The sequence below is a fragment of the Semicossyphus pulcher genome, unplaced genomic scaffold (genome assembly GCF_022749685.1).
Source record: "Semicossyphus pulcher isolate SPU_LCO1_2020_fin unplaced genomic scaffold, fSemPul1.0.p SCAF_14, whole genome shotgun sequence".
NCBI classification, from domain to species: domain Eukaryota; kingdom Metazoa; phylum Chordata; class Actinopteri; order Labriformes; family Labridae; genus Semicossyphus; species Semicossyphus pulcher.
The window spans coordinates 22,008,627-22,033,658 of record NW_027211648.1 but is presented as its reverse complement, the minus strand read 5'-3'; the positions used below and the strand labels follow the sequence as shown (position 1 = coordinate 22,033,658).

Genomic DNA, 25,032 nt, shown 5'->3' with positions numbered 1-25,032 from the left:
TTTGAGATCTCTCCACAGGTGTTCTATGGGATTTAGATCTGGACTCATTGCTGGCCACTTCAGAACTCTCCAGCGCTTTGTCTTAAACCATTTCTGGGTGCTTTTTGAAGTATGCTTTGGGTCATTGTCCTGCTGGAAGACCCATGACCTCTGACGGAGACCCAGCTTTCTGACACTGGGCCCTACATTGTGCCTCAAAATTCTTTGGTAGTCTTTATATTTTTTCTCCAATTGACCTTCCTGAGCTAAATTCTCTGATATCTTCGTCTAAACCATCAACCTGTCTTTTAGACCCAATTCCAACCAAGCTGCTTAAGGAAGTCTTTCCCTCAATTAGCACTTCTTTACTAGATATGATCAATATGTCTTTATCGACGGGCTATGTACCCCAGTCTTTTAAACTAGCTGTAATTAAGCCACTTCTTAAAAAGCCTACCCTAGATTCAGGCACCTTAGCTAACTATAGACCTATATCTAACCTTCCTTTTATCTCAAAGATCCTTGAGAAAGCAGTCGCTAATCAATTATGTGACTTTCTTCATAACAACAGTTTATTTGAGGACTTTCAGTCAGGATTTAGAGTCCACCATAGCACTGAGACAGCCCTTGTGCGAGTTTCAAATGATCTACTTACTGCTTCAGACAGAGGACTTCTCTCTGTACTCGTCCTGTTAGATCTTAGTGCCGCTTTCGACACGATAGACCATCACATCCTGTTACAGAGATTAGAACATTTAATTGGCATTACAGGATCTGCACTAAGTTGGTTTAAATCTTATCTATCAGATCGATCTCAGTTTGTTAATGTTCATGATGTGTCCTCTATGCAAACCAAAGTTAGTCATGGAGTTCCACAAGGTTCTGTGCTCGGACCGATTCTTTTTACCTTATATATGCTTCCTCTGGGTAATATCATGAGGAAACACTCCATTAATTTTCATTGTTATGCAGATGATACTCAATTATACTTATCTATGAAGCCAGATGAAACCAATCAGCTATCTAAACTAGAAGCATGCCTTAAGGACATAAAGATCTGGATGACTAGAAACTTTCTGCTACTTAATTCAGACAAAACTGAAGTTATTGTGCTCGGCCCAAAACACCTTAGAGACTCTTTCTCTAATGATATAGCTGCCCTAGATGGCATCAGCCTGGCATCCAGCACTACTGTTAGGAATCTGGGAGTTCTATTTGATCAGGATATGTCCTTCATCTCCCACATAAAACAAATATCAAGGACAGCCTTCTTTCATCTTCGCAACATAGCAAAAATCAGACACATCTTGTCTCAAAACGATGCAGAAAAACTAGTCCATGCATTCGTTACTTCCAGGTTGAATTATTGTAACTCGTTACTATCAGGCTGCCCTAATAAGTCACTAAAAACTCTGCAGCTGGTACAAAATGCTGCAGCACGTGTGCTGACAAGAACTAGGAAGAGAGAGCACATCTCTCCTGTATTAGCCTCTCTGCACTGGCTTCCTGTAAAATATAGAATAGAATTTAAAATCCTTCTTCTTACTTACAAAGCTCTTAATGGTCAGGCACCATCATATCTTAAAGAGCTCATAGTGCCATATTACCCCTCTAGAACATTGCGCTCCCAGGATGCAGGCCTGCTTGTGGTACCTAAAGTCTCTAAGAGTAGTGTTGGAGGTAGAGCCTTCAATTACCAGGCCCCCCTCCTCTGGAACAATCTACCAGTCAAGGTCCGGGAGGCAGACACCCTCTCTTCTTTTAAGAGTAGACTTAAAACTTTCCTCTTTGATAAAGCTTATAGTTAGGGCTGGCTCAGGCTTGGACTAGCCCATAGTTATGCTGCTATAGGTTTAGACTGCCGGGGGGATCTGACACACCAAGCTTCTCTCTCTCTCTCTCTCTCTCTCTGACTCTCTGACTCTCTCTCTCTCTCTCTCTCTCTCTCTCTTCCTCTCTCTCTGACTCTCTCTCTCTCTCTATCTGTCATATTAATGCAGCTCATTAACTCTGTATTTTCTGGTCCCATTAACATTACTAACCACATATCTTCCCGGGAGTTCTTGTGCTCCCTTGTCTTGAAGGTTCCTGAGGATCGTTGCTGCAGACCACCTGCTGCTGTGGACCTGCTCGACTGCAACAACTACTAACATCAGCCTTCCCCATAGTATCATTATTGTTGCTGCTAATGCTAATAGTAGACCTGTTGACTTCAACTGTTACAATTACGATTACCTCAGCCTTTATCATTACTCTGCTTCTCTCGCTAATTTATTTATTTATTTATTTATTTAGCCAATCTTCACCCTAGTCTACCACTATTATTGGCATTGTAACCATAAGTATGTGTCTGTTGTTGTTCATGTAACAAGGACATATGTTGTTGTGGTAACAAGAACATATGTTGTTGTTGCTCTCTTTGCCTGTCTCTATCCTGCATCTCCTTCTATCCCATTTTCGGCCCATCCAGTCGAGGCAGATGGCTGTTCAACATGAGTCTGGTTCTGCTCGAGGTTTCTGCCTGTTAAAAGGAAGTTTTTCCTTGCCAATGTGCCGAATTGCTAAGTGCTACTCATGGTGGATTGATGTTGGGCCTCTCTTTAAATAACTTAACAAAGAGTCGGTCCCAAAACATCTGTGAACCTCCACCATGTTTGACCGTAGGGACCGTGTTCTTTTCTTTGAAGGCCTCATTTTGTTTTCTGTAAACAGTACAATGATGTACTTTACCAAAAAGCTCTACTTTGGTCTCATCTGTCCACAGGACGTTCTCCCAGAAGGATTTTGGCTTCCTCGGGTAAGTTTAGGCAAACTCCAGTCTGGCTTTTTTATGTCTCTGTGTCAGCAGTGGGGTCCTCCTGGGCCTCCTGCCATAGCGTCCCATTTCATTCAGATGGCGACTGATAGTGCAAGCTGACACTGTTGTACCCTGTGTCTGCAGGTCAGCTTGAATTTGTTTGGAAGTTGACTGAGGTTCTTTATCCACCATTCAAACAATCCTTCGTTGCAATCTTTTATCAATTTTTCTCTTCCATCCACGTCCAGGGAGGTTAGCTACAGTACCATGGGCTGTAAACTTCTTGATGACATTGCGCACAGTGGACACAGGAACATTAAGATCTCTGGAGATGGACTTGTAGCCTTGAGATTGTCCATGCTTTTCCACGATTTTGGTTCTCAAATCCTCGGACAATTCTTTGCTCTTTCTTTTCTCCATGCTCAGTGTGGTACACACAGACACACAACACAAAGGTTTAGTCAACTTTTCTCCATTTTAACTGGCTGTAAGTGTGATTTCTATATTGCCAGCACTTGTTACTTGCCACAGGTGAGTTTAAATGCAAATTAAAGGAGCATCACATGCATGAAATACAATTATTTCTTACAATTTTGAAAAGGTGCCAATCATTTTGTCCAATCCATTTTTGGAGTTCTGTGTAGAATTAGATCAGATTTGACTTTTTTTCTCTGCTTTTTTGTGTTGTTCCAATGCAAACAAAATAAATAAACATGTGAATACCAAAGCATTTGTAATTGCAGAAATTTTCTGGGAGAAGTGGTGCATTATTAGACAGAAGTGCAGGGGTGCCAATATTTTTGGCCATGACTGTACATGTCCACTGCTAACAAATTACAATATAAAAAAATACATAATAAAAGGCTGGTGCATAACATTAATGCAGCATCACAAGGGTGTGAACTTCTCAAAATACTGCCATTATCAAGAGGTTCAGCATTCACAATTTTCTTATTCACTCCTTATTTCCCTGCAGAAATCATGATATAAACTAAGGTTCTGGTATCTCAAAGCAAACGAGGCAAGACTGGCAGTCACAATGGGACTTTAGGAGTGTTTCACTCCTCTTCTTCAATCACACTCAATAATAATAATAATAATGTGTATTGTGTTCCTGTCAAAGAGGGAGTGTAAGGAATTAATTGCTGAGGCTTTCATACTGTCAAGTACCAGCTGCCTTCCAACTCCTAGATCAATGCCATTAATCACACATGAAGTTGCTCTCTTTGACATAAAAGCACACGGCAAAAATAATCTGTCGATGTCTTAAATGGTCACTAGTTCTGATGCACAGCTCTTTGGTATTGTTGCTGAATGAGAGGGGCTGCAACTGATAGTTGCTTTGGTAGTGTTTTAAAGAGATAGAAAATGAGCTTTGGATTTTGCACATTTTTTTCAGCGTTAGCAGATGTGACAACTGTCTATGCTATTAAGAAAAGTACAAACAATATGAAGATCTGGCCAATATCCTTAGATACCTACATTCAAGAATACAAGGAAAACAGCAATTGATGGGAGGACACTATAGTGACTATTAGATAATTGTTTAATTATTTTACATAACAAAGAGTACGGTCTAGACTTGCTCTTTTTGTAAAGTGTCTCGAGATAACTTTGGTTATGATTTGGCGCTATACAAAAAAAAATTGATTTGACTAGAAAATAGAAACAAAACATAGAAGCATGCAAAAGTGTACTTTTTATTTGAAACTAATAGTCAATGGAGCACCGCAATTCCTTTAAGATGGCCATCAGCCACCAATACAACCAGACTGCTCTAGGATTTCACCTCTGATTGAAAACATGAAAGGCTGCCAGGCATCACTGACACAAACACAAGACACGTTTTGGAGAGCAGCTACAGGGCGGCATGCATAACAAGACATATACATTTAAAACTGATGGTAGAAAGGTTTATAACAAGTAACTATCTTCATGGATAGAATTTTTAAAGCGTGTGTGAAGGTGTTACAGTGAAAAATTTTACCATTATGTACTTTTTTGTCCCAGAGTCTTCATTTGGGAAAAAAGCATATTCACTTTTTGTCAAGGGTTAGCTGAGAAGATGGATTTAATTGTCATATCTGTTGGCTAAATATGAAGCTGGAGTTAGAAGACTGTCAATATAAAGTCTGTAAACAGGGGAAAATAGCTATCCTGAATAAGGCAAAAGCTAACACCTACCAGTAACTACAAAGCTTACTATTTAACATGGCTTATTTGTTTTATGCTGTGGCTCAGTGGTACAGACGATCGCCCTGGCTGCAGCAGTCTACATGTGGTGCCCTTTCTAGCTGGCTACCTGCCTGTTGCAGCTTCGTATGCACCACACAAAAGTGGTATTGATCTAACTTGATCTAATTGTCAAAATGTCAATAATTTGCTTAAAATTAAATGAACAGATTCATGTTTGGAAAGAACATGCTTGACAGTACAGTCCCAGAATTTTAGCAATGGTTTTAATGCTTCTTCAATTTTTTTGGTTCTCACATTCTTTCCTCATAAATCATACATTTTTCCAACTTAAACTTGAAAAAAATGCTATAGATACTTATGGAAATCAGATAAGTAGACAAAACTTGAAGAAATGACACAAATGTAAATTACAAATGTCGACAAATGGAAAATACTTTGCATGCAATTGTATACATCCATGTAGATAGTATGAAAAGGTCAATTATTTAACAAGAGATCGCACATTAATTATGTCAGAGACAGACACTCACCTCTTATAATATAAACCTGTCCACCTATTAAGTGTTTTAGACAACAGAATAGCCCATCTGACAACAAGGGTTGGACAGCAGTAAGAAAAAACAACGGACCAAGATGTCAAGAATTATGCAGAGTGAGAAAATTTCTTGTGCAGACATGACAGAAGATGCAAGGAAATAGTAATTAGGATCACAAGGCCAACAACCAAGCACAAAGTTCAACAAGAGGAAATAAGGGGAATGAGCCAGGAATCAAACCAGAAAAAAAATGATGCCTGCAGTTGCAATAGATTGGACTATCTCTCATTTGGAGTAGTGACAAGTTATGCATAGTTCATATTTTATCATAAGCTCAGTTGTAGTTGGACAAATTCAAGCAAACTGAATTTATTTCATATTCAATAAAAGTTTTTCACGTCAGTTCTAACGACACTTTTTTTTTTTTTTAAATAATGTTGTTTTTAAGTACCATTTATAATTCATACTAAATTAGTAGGAATGAGTGGCTGTACAGTTCCAGTACACTGTAAATTGCCTCAAAAGTCTTGCACAGAAAACAAGTTAGTGGCCTGTATAGCTTGCTTTAAAATGAAGGAAAACGTAAAAGAAGGGTGGTGTAGAAGAACAATATCATTGGTTGCTGTAGAAACAGACTGAAGTGGCATTGATATGATTACATGATTCATGTCTGCCTAAACATAGATTGCTATGCACAATGTCTCAATGTCTTTTTTTCCCAACTGAAACATGTCAAAAACTGGCCTAAACTCTCCTTTGCTCTTTTGACAAATAACCAAACAAAAAGGTTTTAGAGTACTTACTGGGTGGCCTGTTGGCAGCCAGATTTTTGAAATGGATACCTTTGATGACTTCCACAGAGAGACGTCCTGTTGTTGCATTGTACACCAGGCCAACAAGGATCTCTGGTGTGGAAGACTGACTGACTGACTGGAATGATGAGACACTTTCACTGCATGTCATATCTGATAGGCTGCCCTGGGATTCACCACCCTGAAAATGTATGAAGACAATCAGAAAATTGTTCACTGGCATGTAAAATCACAGTCATTGCCGCCTTGGCTGGTGCAATACCAAAATTGTGTTGTGTTCATTATTATCACAATATTTTCCAACACTATCAATGGCATTTTCAAAGCCTGGTTTAAAACTTCAGTGATGATTGAGGCTATAAATATAATAAATGGTTGATCTCTTGCTCTTGTTTTATGAATTTGAATTAATTTTCCCGTATTTAATTTCCATACTGTGTGTTGCTCTTTGGCCAAAGCATAAAAGTAACATAACATTTCATGAAACAGTAAAAGCCAAGTAAAGTAGTAAGTAAAGACATATGTAGAATTTGTAAAACCTGCAAATCAATTGTTGGTTTAAATGAAGGCCATGTCACATCTATTACTTATACAGGATAAAAACCAACATGACCCACAGAAGAATCTGTTTTTATTTTAAACTGGGCATACATATATATATTCATCAATGTATCAGTGTAGAGGGGCATTTAGTAAGGTATTGTGTGAGCGCTAGACAGCCAGTACCTGCTTTGATCCTACTTACCAGGAGAGCAGAGCATGGGTCTAATATGACTGGCACAGACATTCTGCCCTGAAGGTTAAGCTTAGTGAGGTAGAACACCTTTTCCCCAAGCACTTTCTCTTTTTTCATCCTCCGCATACTATAAAGACGGAATCGGATAGCATAATTGCTGATCATCTCTGACTCCACATGGCTAAATCGGAAGGTCTCTGTGAAGATTGGGCACGGGCCCCTCTGGATTCCTGTCTTTGCCCTCTGCTTCTTGGTGGGCAGCAGCACCAGATGGACCTGCCAAGAGATGTTTCCAGTGCGTTTTATTGAGGGAAGATCCGACACTGCCATGATTGTGACCTCTAGCTGCTGGTCCTGGGAGTCAAAGTCAAACACAACGTCCAGAGTGCCATATTTTGCAGGTGGATCTGGATCATAACCTTTTGGTATCCGGGCTGCTGATCCACGAGCTGACATGTCCTAAAAAACAGGAAATGTTTGATATTTAGTGAACACCTCAATATGTATTTCCAGCCATATCTTGTATCACTGTTACTGTATTTACCTCTGGGCAAAGGACAGCTGTACTGTCGCTTGGTACATCCTCCTCATAGCCCTTGTTGACGTAACTTTCAGTCTCATGGCCATCGCTGCCCTCACTCGGGCATTTGCCAAAGGACAGGTGGGGACTTCCACTGGTATATGATAAATAACACTTGGCGTCTCCTAGATCTGACAGTGTACAAGACATCCTTGGAGAGCCATTCTCATCCTGATAAGGAGGTGGCTGAAGCTCATCCAACGGGGGGGTTTGTCTCATCCTCTGGATGCAGTTGGCTAGTTGGTAGGGAAGTCATGAGATTAATCAAGGATCAAAAAAGTATGCATATTATTACATAAAATATGAGAGATTGTTCCTATTTAAACCATAAGGAGAAAGTCAACTGTGGTATTTTTTTTTCACATGCTCTAGTGATTACAAGATTGGTCTGTTGAGTAGTTGGTTGGACAGGTTAACTACTGCAGATAAAAGTCCTTGTAGCTAGCAGTGCAAGATAATGAAGCCTTTTGTCGCTGTTGATCCATTTGCCTTTTAACAAGGACTACAACAAGTCAAGTTTATACATACCTTGACAAATATTTGAACAGATCAAAGACTGATGGGCACAAAAGTTTGTGCAACTAAATATTCATTATATTCAATATATACATTCTAGAACATGCGCTTCAACTGGTAGCAGCAAAGTCTTGTAGCTCTGAATTTTTCTGAATCTTTACTTAATTTTTGTTGTGTTTTTCATCATATTTTGTCAACTACTGATGGATTTTTTTGTGGGGAGAAGAGTTTATTCAAGAGAAGAGCTTCAGAGCAAATCTGGAGGATACCACCCTATTCCAGCTGAGATAAAGAGGTGTTTTTGTGGTTGCCGTGCTGGTGCAAAGATGAAGGCTTGGAAATGGAGATATAAGCCCTTTCTGCCATCAATCATCATGGGAAATGTCAACTCTCTGCCCAACAAAAGTGATGAGCTGGAGATATTGGTGAAGACTCAGAAAGTATACCGTGAATGTAGTTTTCTGTGTTTTACTGAAACCTGGATGAATCAAAACATCTCCAGCGTGGATCTACCTGGCTTCACTCTCATACGGTCAGACAGAGATGTTTAAGCTAGTAGCAAGAAAAAAGGAGGGGGTCTGGCTTTATTTGTGAACCAGAGATGGTGTAATCCTGCTCATATTACTGTCAAGGAGAAGATGTGTTGTCCAGATACTGAATTATTGGGCAGTTGGTATGCGACCATATTATGTACCAAGATAATTCAGTCATATCATAACAATACTGGTGTACATCCCACCCAAGGCAACTGCTGAAGTTCCATGTGAAGTTCTCCATGAAATAGTTGCCAGGATACAAACTAAACATTCTGAGGCACTTTTAATAATATCAGGAGACTTCAATCAAGTTACCCTCTCCTCCCACCTGACTGGATTTACACAGTTTGTTAATTGTCCTACCAGAGAAAATAAAACCCTTTATCTGCTGTATGCCAATGTCAAAGAAGCTTACAGAGCTACTGTCTTACCACCACTGGGCAGGTCAGATCACAACTTGTTTTATCTGCAGACCTGTTACAAACCTTGTGTGCTGAGGCAGCCTGCAACCACACTCACAGTCAGGAAATGGACACCTGAGGCTAGTGAGTCTCTAAGGGACTGCTTTGAATGCACAGTTTAGAATGTGCTGCTGGAAACAGATGAGAACAGTATGAACATTGACGGACAGGTTGATTGTTTTACTGAGTACATGAACTTCTGTAGAGACACAGTCATACCTTCAAAGACTGTAAGCTGTTTCCCCGATAACAAACCCTGGATCACAAGTGACATAAAGGCAATCCTCAACCAGAAAAAGGAAGCTTTTAGAGATGGTGACAAAGAACGGCTGAAACAAGTGCAACATGAGTTGAAGAGGAGACTGAAGATGGCAAAGGTGGAATACAAAAAGAAAATAGAGAGGAATTTACAACACAGCAACATCTGGGAGGTGTGGAGAGGAATCGATACCATCTCTGGCTTCAACAAAAAGAAAAGACAGCCGATAGTGGGTGATGTGGAAAGAGCCAATGAACTCAACCAGTTCTTCAACAGGTTTGACAGTGCGGCTACACCCACTTCCACTGCTACTCCTCCTTCTCCTCAACATGTGGGTATCTCCACCGCAGCTCCTTCTTCTCCTCCACAACTGTGTTTCTCCACCACAGGTCCTCCTTCTCCTCCTCCTTCTCCGACACATGTGTACATCTCCACAGCTGCTGCTACTCCCCTTCTCACACCTGTGCCTCCAACCTTGTCTGTCACAGAGACAGGTGTAAGGTTGGAGCTCGCGAGACTTGGCTCTGGAAAGGCAGCTGGCCCAGATGGTGTGTGTACAAGGCTGCTTAAAGACTGTGCTGCCCAACTGTGTCAACCTCTCCGCAGGATCTTCAACATGAGTCTACAGCTGGAGCGGGTGCCGGCTCTGTGGAAAACATCCTGTATTGTACCAGTACCAAAAATAAAATGTCCGGCTGAACTAAATGACTACAGACCGGTGGCCCTTACTTTGCACATCATGAAAACCCTAGAATGGATGATTCTACGCCTACTGAGGCTTGAGTTTCAAAGACAAACTCGATTCCCTGCAGTTTGCATACAAAGAACACATTGGAGTAAGTGATGCTGTCCTCTACATGCTTCACCGTGCCCTATCTCATCTGGAGAAATCTGGTACTTATGTGAGAATCATGTTCTTTGATTTTTCAAGCGCATTCAAGACAATCCAACCCCTCATACTCAAAGACAAACTCATAGAGATGGGATTGGATCCTTTGTTTCCTGGATCACAGATTACCTGACAGAAAGGCCACAGTTTGTCAGGTTGGGGAACTGGGTTTCTGAGACATTAATGAGCAGCATGGGGGCTCCACAGGGGACTGTCCTGGCTCCATTCCTGTTCACATTGTATACAGCGGACTTCAAATACAACTCTGAGTCCTGCCACATCCAGAAATACTCGGATGACACTGCTATTGTGGCATGTATCAGGAATGGACAGGAATCAGAATATAGGGATCTGATAAAAGCCTTCAGTGCCTGGAGTCACAAAAACGGCCTCCTACTGAACACCTCAAAGACAAAGGAGATGATAATAGATGTCCGCAGGTCCAAGCCCCCTCTTCAGCCAGTGAACAATTGTGGGGTGGACATCGAGGTGGTGCCAACCTATAAATATCTAGGCGAACACATGGATAACAAGTTGGACTGGTCCCTTAACACAGACGCACTCTACAAAATGGGGCAGAGCTGCCTCTTTTTCTGAAGGAGGCTCAGATCTCTAGACATCTAGTGATCTGTGATTGGACTCAGGTTGGACTCACTGGGGGATGTGGTGGAGAGATGCACACTGAAGAAGGTTGAGGCTATTCTAAACAACACGGATCATCCACTTCATAACACCTTGATGGACCAAAGAAACAACGGTGGTGGACGGCTCCTCTCTCTTCGCTGCAGGATGGAGAAATATAGAAGATCTTTTGTACCCACAGCCATCAGACTTTGTAATTCTTTAGTAAATGGTAGATGAGATGACAGACAAATGAATTTCCCTTTAGGGATCAATAAAGTTATTGTTATTGTTAGTCTTACATAATGTATCCTACTGGCTTTAGCGATTCCCTATGGAGTCAAATAATGGTCAAAAAAAATTTGAGCTCTCAAAGCTCTCTTGTTTTTCATGTTGTGAGTGGATGTGAAAATAATTTGCATTAAAGTATCTAAATTTGTCAATGCCTAAAAAACCGAACCCTCTCGCTCTCTGTGTCAGAGTCCAGGTTAGCCTCACTGTAAATATGAAGGCTACTGTAATGGCAGTGTTACTCACTGTCGTCAAACTCCAACATCATTCCCCAAGAAGCCGTCTCCCCTTCGTCATCTCAGGCCTGGCAGCTCTGAACAACTGCAGGTCCGAAGCTCCTGTGCTAGTTTGAAGAGTGAACACTGACACACCCCCGTTAGAGTCTTGACACCAGGCAGAGTCAGCAAAAAATACCACTAGCTGCATGGCTAACTGAGATTCGTAGCTAATCACTGGCTTTAACATCAATCTGTGCTTCAACATATATCGTACAGGGACCTGTGTTTTTTTGTGTGTTCAAGGACACAGTAGAAAGAAAGAAGTTAAATCTGCCGGTCGGGGTCCGGTTTGTATAAGAAGAATGACTGAAACCCGCCATATAAATAGCAATACGCCTGCCTTCAGGTGCAGCGGGTTCTTAAAGGGAACAGGAGCTGACACATTGATTCCTATTATGTCAAAAACATGCCTATGAATAATCCAGGGATTTAAGCAAACCTCTTTACGCCTTGCGCCTCAGTTTGCGCCCAGATTGTGCACCATGTAACTACCAAAAGTGTCGGACATGCCCGAAAACACTTAGCACTATGCGCTTTAGACTGTGCATCTTCCGCTGTCTAGACTAATAGGCTAAGTAGCCTAACTTCCATAGTTTATATGACTCCATAAAAGTATTTAGGTTTGCTAGATAATGAATTTGCAATCAAATAATCAGTCATTTTAAATGCAAATAATTAATAAATAAATAAAAACATTGTGCCAGTAAAAAAGGTCTGGAAAACACTGTTACTGTGTGTTTTATTATAATTAATACAGTGCAGATGTGCTTTTCCTTTTTAATAAAGCTTAGCCCTAGATATGCTGCTATAGGCATAGACTGCTGGGGGATCTGGCACACCGAGTTTCTGTCTCTCCCTTTCTCTCTCTCCCACTTTTTCTGTATGCATTTATGTTTTATTAATGCATCTTCTTAACTATGTATCTTCTTGTCCCATTAATGTTACTAACTATATATCTTCCCAGGAGTTTTTGAGTTCCCTTGTCTCGTAGGTTCCTGGAGATCGTTGCTGCAGACCACCTGCTGCTGTGGACCTGCTCGACTCTGACTGCATCAACTATTAATATCAGTCTTCCCCAAAGTATCATTATTATAGTTGCAAATGCTAATAGTAGACCTGTTAATTTCAACTGTTACAATTATTATCAGCCTTTCATCATTACTATGCTGGTCTTGCAAATTTTTACACATTTGCACCATTTTTATTAACATTGCAATCAAATGAGCGCATCAGGAATGGTCAGAATCTTTGCGGGTGCGGGCAGGAGTGGAAAACACATTGCGGGGAGCAGGCGGTAATGGTCAGAAATCCAAAGGGAGTGGGATTAAGAAAACAGTCACACGCAGGGCTCTAACTGACTGGACAGTCACACAGGCACCTACTCCCTGGCAGCGAGAAACTTTCAAGATCACTGTCCACTTTGACCACATGTTTGGGGAACAGATGTCAAACCACATAATTTTGTTATCCATCTGTTGAATGGCATGCATATTCACCATCACATTTCTTTACCTATTGTGCAAATGAATGTGAATGTGAAGAAAATATGGTTACAGCAATTAAATGCTGTGAAGCCTTTTATTGAATCTAAAAGTGTCTTAAAGGTATTTGCATTATCTAAAAAATGTAATCATTTTTCATCATGTGGTGTTTGGTAGTGTAATGTTTTACTGTTAAGGACTAAGAAAATAATTCATAAACTTGATTAGTTTTGGTGTGTAGACTTATAACCTTGGTACATTAAGGGCCTACACACATGCATGTCCTCTTAACTTTAATGTCATTTTTCAAATTAAACAAATGAGACATAAGATATTAATAGGTGAGCTTTAGAGGTGCGGGGGAACTCATTTCCTTTGGATCACGAAAGGCTTGTTGTTTATGCTAAACAGCTGATTTTGCTCCATTGACTTTGTTAATGTTGCATTAAATAAAATTGAGTCTGGAAGATGGGAACGAGACTTGGATTAAAAAGAAAAAAGGAACGAGAAAAGTGTCAAACAGCGGTTGTGAAGATTATGCATCCAGTTGAGTGTTGATCAATCCTTCCACCGAGAGTGTACTGAAAGTGAGCTTCGCTTTGATCAACTCCCTTGAAAAACTGACAGTGTGCATCTATTATGTAGGTTGTGTGTGCTGTATTTGGGTTTGTTGGTTTGAAATTGCAGTAGAGCATGTCCATTTGAGTCAAGCTTACTGCTGTGATAAGGCAAAATATCTGTCTATTAATATTTTAAACAAGTGCAACTTCTCATTGTTCAATGAGAATAAATGAAATGAGAGCTTGAGTTTGTTCTTGGAAATAAAAAGCTGAAAATACAGCAATATAGTGCTTCTGCAATCTCTACAAAGGAATACTAACAGGGAAGTATATGAGTCTTGAATTAAATTCACAAATACAAAACATACCATTGTTAGCCGAGGCTTCGCTGCTGTAGCCATCATAATCAGCCGACAGAGGGCTGTACTTCTGCCGGCTCTCCCAGCTGAAACCCCCTGCATGTTTTGCATTAGCCGCTGCATTGGTTGCCCCTCGGAGGCCTTGGGAGCGACTAACTGCTTCTTGATACTGACCCATGAGCTCATCCTCACTGTCCGAGGATGAGCCCTGCAGGTCTGCATCAGGGTAGGCCTTGCCTGTACAGGTCAAAGACAGTTGGCATTGTTACTGTGCAAGACACTGAGATGCAAAAAGTCAGCCTATACTGGACCCAATGCTGCATTACATCTGTCTCTTACATTTGCAGAGTACAAATGGAAAAAATATTTCATGTTCATGGTGTAGTAGTAGTCTACAACAGGAGCATTATTTGGTCTAACAAATGTGTATATTAGATTGATGTTTTTTTCATTTTCTTTTTTTCTTTTTGATTTTGTTGTGTTTTTCAATGTTCCATTCTTATCTTCCCTCAACACTTTAAATTGTCCCTGTGTATTGAGAGTTTAAATACCTGCCTTGCCTAGAGATTAAAGATGTTCTTTTTAACGTTTTCTTTGTATTTGCATTGTATAACAATAATTGTAACTGTGGGGTTCATTACACATATATATTTGATTGAAAAATAACATTTACTTAATGTTTTGTAATATGAATGTAAGAAAAATAAGAAATATAGGCTAAATATTAGCTCTGATATTCCAGAAGAAAGAGCTACAGATAATTTAATCAAAGCATTTGAGGTGCTACAGTTAAAAATCTAAAATAATAAAGTAACATCTGTCCGCTCACATTGCAATGCTATTTTTTGTATTTATTTTATTTTCTGCAAATCATCTTAAATTATCAAGGTTTTTCTTCCAGTGTTTTGTTTGCAATTTGTTTGTGTTGAATTCTCTGATAAAAAGTCAAATATCATGATTCATTCTGTTGTATGATTATGGATCTTGTTACAGAAGGTGTCATCTATTTTCAACATTGATGTTTGTTTAAATCTTAGAGTCTTACTATCTTATTATATTTGCCCAATAATCTTACATAAACAAGAATAAGACAAGGGGCAAAGTTACAGATTAGATAGATAGATAGATAGATAGATAGATAGATAGATTATTCTAGTTCAGTTATGTTTTTGATTTGTATTTCGGGGTTCAGATATTGTTTCCTGTTTTACGTTGTCACTTTGTCTCTTGTTGTCATGAGTTCATGAGTTTTTATTGTTTAGTTTTGCATTTAGTTTATTCTGCGTTCTTGTCACGATTTAGTCTTGTTTAGGTAGTATTTCATTTGTGTTTCATTGGTTAGATCACTTCCTGTTTTATTTTGTCACAATGGCTACTTCTCATGTCTCTTATTTGATATATCCTCGCTCCTCACTCGAACCGGAAGTAGTTCCGGAGCCGCCATATTGAGGACCGTCTCAAAGCACTTATCGCTGCTCGGAGGAGCGAGGAACGAGGAGAGAGTGTCAGTACCCGATCTGTCCCGGCTGCCCAATCCCTTCTGCGCATGATTTTCATAAAACATCTTTACACAAAACATCTTTTCACAATAAATGTTAATAAAGCAAGCAGTTATGCAACCTTTCTGTACTTTTATGTTGGCTAATAACGGCCACGTACTGTAACTTGTATTGCAGAGTAGTGTATTTGTCCAATATTGTGTTGTTAATAAAGTTATTAAAAAAAAGACTTGCTGCCGTCAAATGTTCACGTCTGGTACAAATCGGGTAGGAATAAGTATGTGTAGAACTGTGTAGATATGGCAGCCGGGATGTATCGGGTACTGACAGAAGGCTCTTCTCATTTCTCAGTTGTACCTCCTCGAGTCCTTTCCTTGACCCCTCTCCTCGCGTCTTAGTCCCTCCCACCACAGATGCGAGCGGAGGAGGCGAGAAAGAGACACGAGGAGAGAGGAGTCGAGGCAACAGACATTCAACAACATTAGACATCCCTGCTTCAGAGCCGTCATTTAAAAGCGACATCAATTAAATATGATGTTTGGCACAGCTGCATCATCTGTTACAGCCTGCTGTTTTTTATGATCTCTGTCAGCAGAACAGTGTTTATGACAAGTTACTTTTAATTCAACAACGTGGCATAATGTGACGCGAATGTACGGATGTCATACATGTTAATTTTTTGATTTAACAGACACACTCGCACAAATAAGAGGTACATTTATTATAATCCTCAAGCATAACTACGTGGCACCAAAAATCATGCCCACAGATATTAACTGTCCAGTTCCGTTTTATGCACGCACGTGAGCATACAGCCGTGTGATCCAACAGCAACAATAAGTAAATAAACATTTACAGCCGACCTTTCAATGATGGTCAGCACACAGAACTTTAATAAACATAAGATCCTGTCCGGACCTGACAGCCTGTCTGCAGGTGCCATTTTATGAATTGAGACATCCTTCAAGATGGCGTGCTGAGATCGATTTCCGGGTCACAGGCAGGAGGACCGAGGAGCGAGGAGACAAGGAGGCACAAAATACAGAAATGAGAAAGGCCTCTTGTCTCTCGTGTTGGTCCACTTTCTGCCTTTGTTTTTCTCGTCTGTTTGATTATGTGCCCTGCCGTTATTGTTTTCACCTGCCCCTTGATTGTCTCACCTGTGTCTGATTAGCCTGAACTCCTAGTTCATTTAGTCTTTGTGCTCCCCTGTCTCGATGCTGGTTAATTTTCGTGTTACCTGTGGAACTTTTGTCATCCTGTCCTGTGATACCATCGTCTTTTGTGGATTTACCTGTTTCCTTGTTGCTCCCTGTCGTTGCTCCTGTGTGTTTCTGGTTTTTCCCTTGGATTATTCTTTTACCTTGACAGTAGGACTTTTTGATCTACCATTTTGTTTTCTGTTTTGTTGAGATTCTGATTTTTGATATGCATTTTGGAGTTTTGTGTTCAATTAAATCATATAGAGTCTGCACCAGGGTCCTCTCCCTTTTCGTTCATAACTTAAACCGTGACATAAAATTATTCTTGACTTGACTATATGCAAAGTATGTTTGTGTTTTGACGTACACTACCAGTCAAAAGTTTGGACACACTTTCCTATTCACTTGTATGAGAAAATGTGTCCAAACTTTTGACTGGTAGTGTATGTTTTGTTTCAGAGCAAATTTTTCTGGTTATATTCCACAATAACAAAGATTTTCTGCTGCATATAAGTGCATCTACTTTTGGTAAGTGGACATAGAATTTTAGAACTGTCCTCAGCAGTCAGCTGATTAGGGAACAAATGTGTCAGAAATACATAAAGGTGAGCATTTTTTTTATATTTGATGCTCAAAACAGACACAATCTCAAAATATGAAATGTCTCTAAGTTAGACTTTTTTCTTTAGAAATTGCTAATTGCTGAACTCGCCAAAAGGAGTACAATCTGGTGTAAAGATCTTTTCGCATTGCTTAAAAAACACTCCAAACGTTTTTTTTTATTTAGCCTTTATTGAGATGAGTAATCTCATTGAGACAAGTGGTCTCATTCTCAAGAGAGACCTGCTGAGACAGCAGCAACACAGAGTTACTTAACTGGATACGTAGGAATTGCATTTGCAATCTATGTAACATGTAGAGACTATTATACTGAAATGTTTCTTGAGTAAAAAAGTAAAGATATGTGAATGCAGGCTCACTTTGCAGCTCTGTTTTTTTCCTGAAGTCATCAAGGCACTGAAGGCTCTCTGGGTTTTCCAGCGCCAACTTGCTGCTGAGGTACCAGAAGAGGAGCGTCATGAGGATGATGAAGAGTCCAATGGCTGTCAGAAACCCCAGCACCTCTGGAGAGACTGTGACAAAGAAATTCAAGCTGAAGTAGTTGTTTGCCATTTCTAATATCAACACACTATGGTCAAACTTTAGTATCTTTTTGGTAACAATTAAGGCCAAGGCCAACATGATAATAGTCCCATCTAACATTAATGCCATAATTATGATACTGTATCTCTTAATTTGTTGGAGAAAATTTAGCCATATAAGGACAGTTTGAAGCCATTGTACTGGTGTAGAAGAATGATGTATTGATCTAACTGTGGAAACAGAATTACTGCTCAATTCAACCAGACCAAAGTTTTACAGTTTGGGGAAATGCAATTTATTTAACTAAAACTAGTGTATTAGATTAAAATACAGAGAATAGCCCTTATATAATGTGTTGGGGATAGATGATGACTCACAGGAAGATTTATAAATAACAGACTGTTACACAAGAAGCACAGAGAACAGTACAATTCACATTGTAATGGTTATAAAATCACAAGACACGTTTTTTTTTAAAGTAAAGTAAACGTTTGGATGGGCTTTGGGTCAAATTTTAAAATATTGAGATAATAAAAACAGTGAAAAGATACTACAGGAAGGAAAACCTGAAAATATAACTATATACTATAATTAAATGCCGACTGCTCAGGTGTAGTGCAAAAAATAATTGATCTATTCATCTGCTGCAACAATTGATTTGCATGATGCTCAATTTGAAAGTAGAAACTAAAAATTAGCTATTAACTGGTAGAGTTGGTGAGAAACACAAAGTTCAATCAGCAGATGATACAAGATATTGAAAATCCAACTGACCATTTTTTAACATAGCTTAATGACAGGAAAACAAGTTATGTTAAAAAAAAATCAGCCTGACCAGAAGGTTAGAGTAGCAATTGCAAGACTGTCAAGTCACCAGCAACAGTTCAAGGACACATTGTTGGGCTGGAATGAAACTAGTAGCTACAAATGCTGTATACTGTATATTTAGCAAGAACCACTAACAAGCATGTAAGTGATTTCACAATCCTTATCAAGACAACCAATGTCAGTTTGACTGATGATTGAAAAAAGACAAAAACAGTGAGTGCCAGTGTCTTTCTCAAGGGGAATCAACACAGGCAATGCATTTGAAGCGTATTTGTGACGCATGTGCCGGGACAGAACCGCTCCAATGTTGTTCAATGCTGCAATCTCCACCAGCCACGTATGCTGTGTGAGAGGTAGGCGTAATACACTTAGTAATTTTCTAATGCTCCATTCGTTTTACGCGCCAAGTCTATTTTTCCGCGCTGCTGCGTGTCAGTGAAGTGTAGAAAGCCATTGACTGCTGTGTAAATACATGCCCACAATTAAGGAACCCATGTTAAATGATGTGATCTCTTCATTTTGGCCAACTTCGATTTTAATTTTCCTATTGAAGTTATTGATGGGCTAGATGAGCAGGCTAGATGAGCAGGCAAGATTCATTTGAAAGAGCAATGGATATGTACATTTCCTCAACATCTGGGTGTAACAATCCTATTAATTCATTCTCATTTGACTTCTACCTCCTACAGAATTTATGCACATTTAAGAAATAAGTCTACAAGTCGATTGCAAAGTTTTCATCTTCTACTGTTTCCGGCAGAACAAAAAGTGTACAGTCTGCCAACACTTTGAGACTCACGTTTGCTATAGTTGCAGCCGGTGTAGATTGAAAAATAGATGCTGCCGTGACGCTTATGTGTCGCGCACGTTTGTCTGATGCTACAGTGTCAGTGTAGAGTCCCTGTCATCTTTGTATAGTCTACCAGTGTTGCAGTGGAGTGAAGGGGCTTTGTTGGACATGGTTGGCGAGTGCATTCACAAAAAATGCTTCTTTGACCAACTACATACAAAGGGCATTGTACTTTGTATTGTCCTCAGTGGCAAAATTTGCAGTCTGTCTGAGGGCACTGAATTTTTTATGATTTTTTAAGAATACTACAAAGGCTCTTTTATGGGGAAATTCCATTAAAGATGGTCTGTCAGAAGCATGCACAATGCCAGACAGGCCCCTCTGAACCTTGTCTGGCCTACTCATTTAAGGTCCCTGTCTGATAGACTCTGCTTAGTCTTTATTTTGTCTCCATTCCTCATCCTTGCTTTCCATCTGTCCTCCACCCTCAATTACTTAAGCCTTTTCTCCTATTCCTCCTTGATTGTTTTCGTTGCAGTCTCTCCAGATGGAAACTGTTTCTATGTTAAATGACAAAAAAAGCAAAACCCTCTCGAAAACACTCACAGACTCCACATGCAGTCCGTAAGCACTCTCACCAACACTCGTGTGAGACACAAGACTCGCACGTTATCTGACAATTAAAAAAATAACAATTCTGACAATAAATAAATACATGGAATAACCAATATTACACCCACTGAATATTCTTGTGCATTTTGTTTTGAGAGTAAGAGCAATAGTAATCTTGATCAAGATTTAGAGATGGTACACACTACTAGTTTACAGCCTGCAGTTGAATTCTTTCATTTGAAGAGAAAATAAATACTCACTGGGTAAGAACAGAAGATGTAGTTGTGAGTGTCAATGCCTACTCATCAATTATGAAATACAGTTACTAGGTAAAAAGAATGAACAGGTTTTAAGGGGTAGAGCAAGGGAGATTCCACTAATCAATTCTTTCAGGCTGATTTACAACCAATTTGACTAATCAAAGACTAAACCTTTGTTTCCCCTGTCTGAAACTCGCCTTCTTAACAAAAATGTGTTACCACCATGTGACTAGGCATTTGGCAGACATTTTGGTGCTGTGGGCAAGATTAGGATTTTTTGACACTAGGAACCAAAAGAGAGAAGAAAAGGTCCTTCAGCTGGCCCTGCCTGTTTTTTTTAAATAGATACCCTTTAAGTATCTAATTGTTGTATCACATTTACAAAATATGACACTGTAATTTGCTTAAGTGTGAGCATATTGTATATGTATATGTACCAACGGTTTGACATTTAAAATAATTACGTAAAAATACAAAATAATCCATTTCCCAACAGCTTGGGTTGTGCAAATCAAACTAAAGTACAAAGGAAGTTCATTTTAACTCTTTCGCCAGTTGTTTTAGTTAATCTGTACAACATAACAAAATAAACAGTAAGGGTAGCACATCTTGAAGACAGTGAAATAGGAGAATGAGGACGAGTGTTACTGATGACAAATGTTGATGAGCAAGGTGGAGTGGAAGGGGGGGCCTAAGGGCAAAGGTCAACTTTTCTCATCTGCCCTACCTTTTCTGACGCAGATCAGCTCATGTACTCCACAGTTTCGCTCACCACCTGGAACGACAATGTACTATTAATCAGCCATGCTGTGGTTAAGTGAAAAGGGATACAAAACAACCATCATAGAAACACATTTAAATATGATAAAACTTCCTAGACAAGGACAAGAACAACACTGACGGAGAGTATATGGGTGCATACGGTATGATGTGGGTGGATGGTTTACAAGCTGCTCGTTGTAAGAAACAGCTGTTCATTTGTTTTTTTCTCAGACTTTGAACACTTATTCACTAGGCACTTACATTAGGTTTAATTTCATTGCTTTTCCCTCAACCAATACTGGACAAAGCTAGACATAGCTGTAGCTGAGCTACATAAATATTCAGCTGCTCTCCATGCCCACTTAAAGCCCTTATGAGGAACTTTCAGTTTGCGTTGATTTTGGCGACCCCTGTGGACAAAGTGGTACTTCATAAAACTCTGCACACCTGTAGTGAGGACATCAAAAAAGTGGACCAGTGAAGCTTTGGAGAATGTACAGGCACGTTTAGACTGTAAGTACTGGGATGCTTTCAGGACTGCTTCCAATAGTCTGGATGAGGTTGCAGAGGCTGTGATGTCAGACATCATTTATCTGCGAGGACTCATCACGCACCACGGTGAGTTACAACAATGACAAGCCCTGGTTCACAGCCACACTCAGACGGCTAAGGCTGTTAAAGGAGGAGACATTTTGGAGTGGGGACAGAGACAGCTTCAAACAGGCTAAATACACCTTCAGCCGGGCAGTGAGAGAAGCTAAGCGTCTGTACTCTGAGAAACTACAACAGCTCTCAGGGGGGGATGCTGGCTCAGTCTAGAATGACCTCAATGAGTTCTACTGTCACTTAAAGAGACAATGGGACAGTCCTGACACCATCCCCTGTGATTCCAATGAAGAGCTACAGCTTATCACCTCCACTGCCACCACCCCTGCAGGGGCCCAGGCCTCTCAAAGACCAACCTAAATGGTCCCCTACCCTCACACCACAACAACAACAACTCTGGCCCTTAACAGACCTGGTATTAACATGTGGTTTCGTGATCGGATCACAAGTGGACAGCCTTAAGTACAAGTGTGAACAGATGCATTCAGATCCAATCACTCAGTCCACAGACGGAGGTGGTCTGGGACACATTTATCCACTTGCGTCTGGCAGTATGTAGGCACGTGTCCTGTGCCACATTAAGCACTGCACGATCTGCCCGTATCCAGGGCAAAGATGGTGGATACGGGAGCTCACTCGCCTCTCATTCCTGTCCGATTTAACTATTCTCTGCTGTGACAGCCACAGGCCTTGGGACAGTCCTTGTCTGTTTTTCTGCCTCTGCTTTCTCCTTGCAGTCTCCCTGATTGTCTGGCTCCTCCCACCTCGTTGATGGATTGCTCTGACCCGCAAAAGCTTGGGGAATCCAAGATGGCTCTCTCTTGCTCCCTCCTGGAAGGCTGGTGCCTTTGAGGCATCCACCGTGGTTTTTTGTTTGGTTTTGATTGTGTTTGTTAGCCTAACATAAAGAGTCGGTCTAGACCTGCTCTTTTTGTAAAGTGTCTCGAGATAACTCTGGTTATGATTTGGCACTTTACAAATAAAATTTGATTTTGATTTGATTTGGTTCCTTCTTACATTTATTGTTAGGTTAGCTAATAGCTGACTTAACCGTTAGTTTTCATTTGTTGATTTAACATTAATAAACCATTTGTTTATTTAAACGCTGTTACTGTATGGACCTCCCTTCTTTGTTTTGTTCTCAGCGACCTGGGCATAACACTGCTGCGTCTCTGAAAAACCTTAACCGTTTTTGTGTAAACGTAGATTATGCATTAGAGCGGAATGTGCATGGAAATACAGACAGATGTCAGACAGTCTGTGTTTATTCAGTAGGAGACTGCATTTAAGTTTTTAATATGGGACGATCCCGAACCGACAAGGAGGAGAGATGGGGCGGGTCCTGATATGATCAAGTAATCCACTTGCGTATTTATAAGTTATCATGCCGCCCGTGTTTCTCAAGCTCTGTACCTGGCTCAATAACGTCACGATCTGTCTGTATTTCCGCGCAGTCATTATAAAGTATATAGTCCTCTCCACATACTGACATACGTCCATATGCTGTGTAGTTCATATGTTTCACTGATAAACACAGAGCTGTAGAGGAGCATCAGGCTTCATGATCAAACAAAGTTTTATTTCACGTCATCACTTCAGTCAGTTCTCACCTGCTGCCTCCCTCCTTCCCTCTAAGCACCTGCACAGCAGCTCTCCTCTCTCTGTGCTGTGAGTCTGCATCACAGTCTTATGTATTATAGGATGTTTTTAAAGTCTTATTAAGGGGAATGAGGCTCCGTGTTCATTTGCATACAGAGAATACAGGGAAAGTGAGATCTGATCAAGTGGTCACCGGAGCCACATTTGGAGACGCACTGAAATGCAAAGTGTGAATGCTGCACCTCAAGTCATCAGTCCATCAAGCGCCTGAAGTTTCCAGACTCCCTCATTGGACTCATCTCTGGTGGGGATGAGTCCGCCTTCAGGTGGGAGATAAACCATCTGCCGACCTGGTGCAGTCGACAACCTAGAGCTTACAATCTCCACTGTCTCCACTGAAAGCTGCCCCCTCCTCGCCCTGCTCATCATCAATCTGTGGATGGAGTTGAGATCCGTCAGTGTGCACTCCACTAATGCCTGAGACCGCAGCACCGCACAGCAAAGAGTGGAGGTGCTGACAGCTCCTCTTCACAATCAGACACAAAACAAGAGCAAACTGCACGGATCTGTGAAACTCTATGGACGTGTTTGCGCTTAAATATCATTAGTGCAATTTGCTTTGTGAATCCGGCCTTCAGATGGAGCAGATTGCTGGGGAAAATGATGCGCGATTTATGGTGCCATTAGCGGCTGCAATTAATCAATCAAATCAAATTTTATTTGTATAGGGTTAGTCATAATTTTCATTTCATAAAATGGCGTCCTGTCTACCCGTCAACAGATATCAACAATACTTTTATGGATATCTGCAATTGTATTGTTTCTAGTCATAATCCTAATCGTAGATATCTGAAATTACATTTTTACTAGTCATAATACGAATTGTGGATATCCATAATGACATTTTGGATATTAAAAATTACATTCTGGATATCTGGAATAGTTTTTCATTTTGGATATCTGAAATGAAAATTATGACTAGTAACAATTGGATTGAAGATATCTGAAATGGGAGTTTTTCCTAGTAAGAATTCTATTGCAGATATCCAGAATGTTCATTCTAGATATCCAGAATGTAATTGTGGATATCTGAAATTGAAAGCCCAATACACATGAATGGCAAAAGTGACGTCATTTGTCCTAGGAAGAATGGTGTTGTGGATATCTGAAATGACAATTGTGGATAGGAAGAATGTCATTGTGGATATCTGAAATGTTCTTTTTGACTAGGAGGAATTGAATTACAGATATCTGCAATACATATCCAGTCTAGCTATTAAATGTTAAAACGGCTTGCCATACTTAGTGTGTATGCCACCGGCTGCAATTTGTCTTCAGCTCCTAACCCATCTTTTGAGTGTTGGAAGCTGTATTAGGACTTCTTTTCTGTCAGTGGGAGGAGGCGTGTCAAGTATAGCTTGCACTTTTGACTGATCAGGTTCAACCCTTTCTCCTGAGATCTTATCTCCCAAAAAGGTCATTTCTGTGACCCCAAAATGACATTTCTTTTTGTTTAGTTTTAGTCCACTCTCTTAGATTCTCTGTAGGAGTTTTCTGACGTTCTGACATGAACTCCCCCAGATCACCAAGTCACTATATCTCCTTACTGTTTTCTGGGTCCAACATTAGCTGCCAAAACCCCTCCAGTTTGCTGAAATATTTCGCAACTGCTATCTCACAAGTATCTCTTCACGTTATGGGATTTGGTAGTGTTCTCTGTTTACATTCTCATTAAAGCCCCTGGAAACTCAGTTTGAAATAGCAAAAATGCATATATGCTATCAGTTGTGAGTGTGTCATAAAGCATCCACAAAAATCTGAGGGAAAATAAACATTCAGAACCA

The 25,032-nt window shown here is 40.2% G+C and overlaps 2 protein-coding genes across 2 annotated transcripts in view; one reads left to right on the top strand and one right to left on the bottom strand.

Moving 5' to 3' along the window:
- Positions 1 to 25,032, bottom strand: part of syt14a (synaptotagmin XIVa) — a 58,764-nt gene that overhangs the window by 5,053 nt on the left and 28,679 nt on the right. The window contains exons 2-8 of the mRNA XM_069661190.1: positions 20,949 to 20,996; positions 17,569 to 17,721; positions 13,897 to 14,124; positions 7,601 to 7,872; positions 7,066 to 7,515; positions 6,312 to 6,501; positions 5,503 to 5,559 (exon numbers count right to left, since the gene is read on the bottom strand). Of these exons, the coding sequence (XP_069517291.1) occupies positions 5,503 to 5,559; positions 6,312 to 6,501; positions 7,066 to 7,515; positions 7,601 to 7,872; positions 13,897 to 14,124; positions 17,569 to 17,721; positions 20,949 to 20,996 (1,398 nt within the window). The remainder of the gene's footprint in view (positions 1 to 5,502; positions 5,560 to 6,311; positions 6,502 to 7,065; positions 7,516 to 7,600; positions 7,873 to 13,896; positions 14,125 to 17,568; positions 17,722 to 20,948; positions 20,997 to 25,032) is intronic.
- LOC138590950 (uncharacterized) lies at positions 891 to 1,787 on the top strand (the record flags this gene model as incomplete). Its single annotated transcript, XM_069661395.1, has 1 exon — positions 891 to 1,787. A coding segment is annotated over one exon (897 nt), but the record flags the coding sequence as incomplete, so codon positions are not given.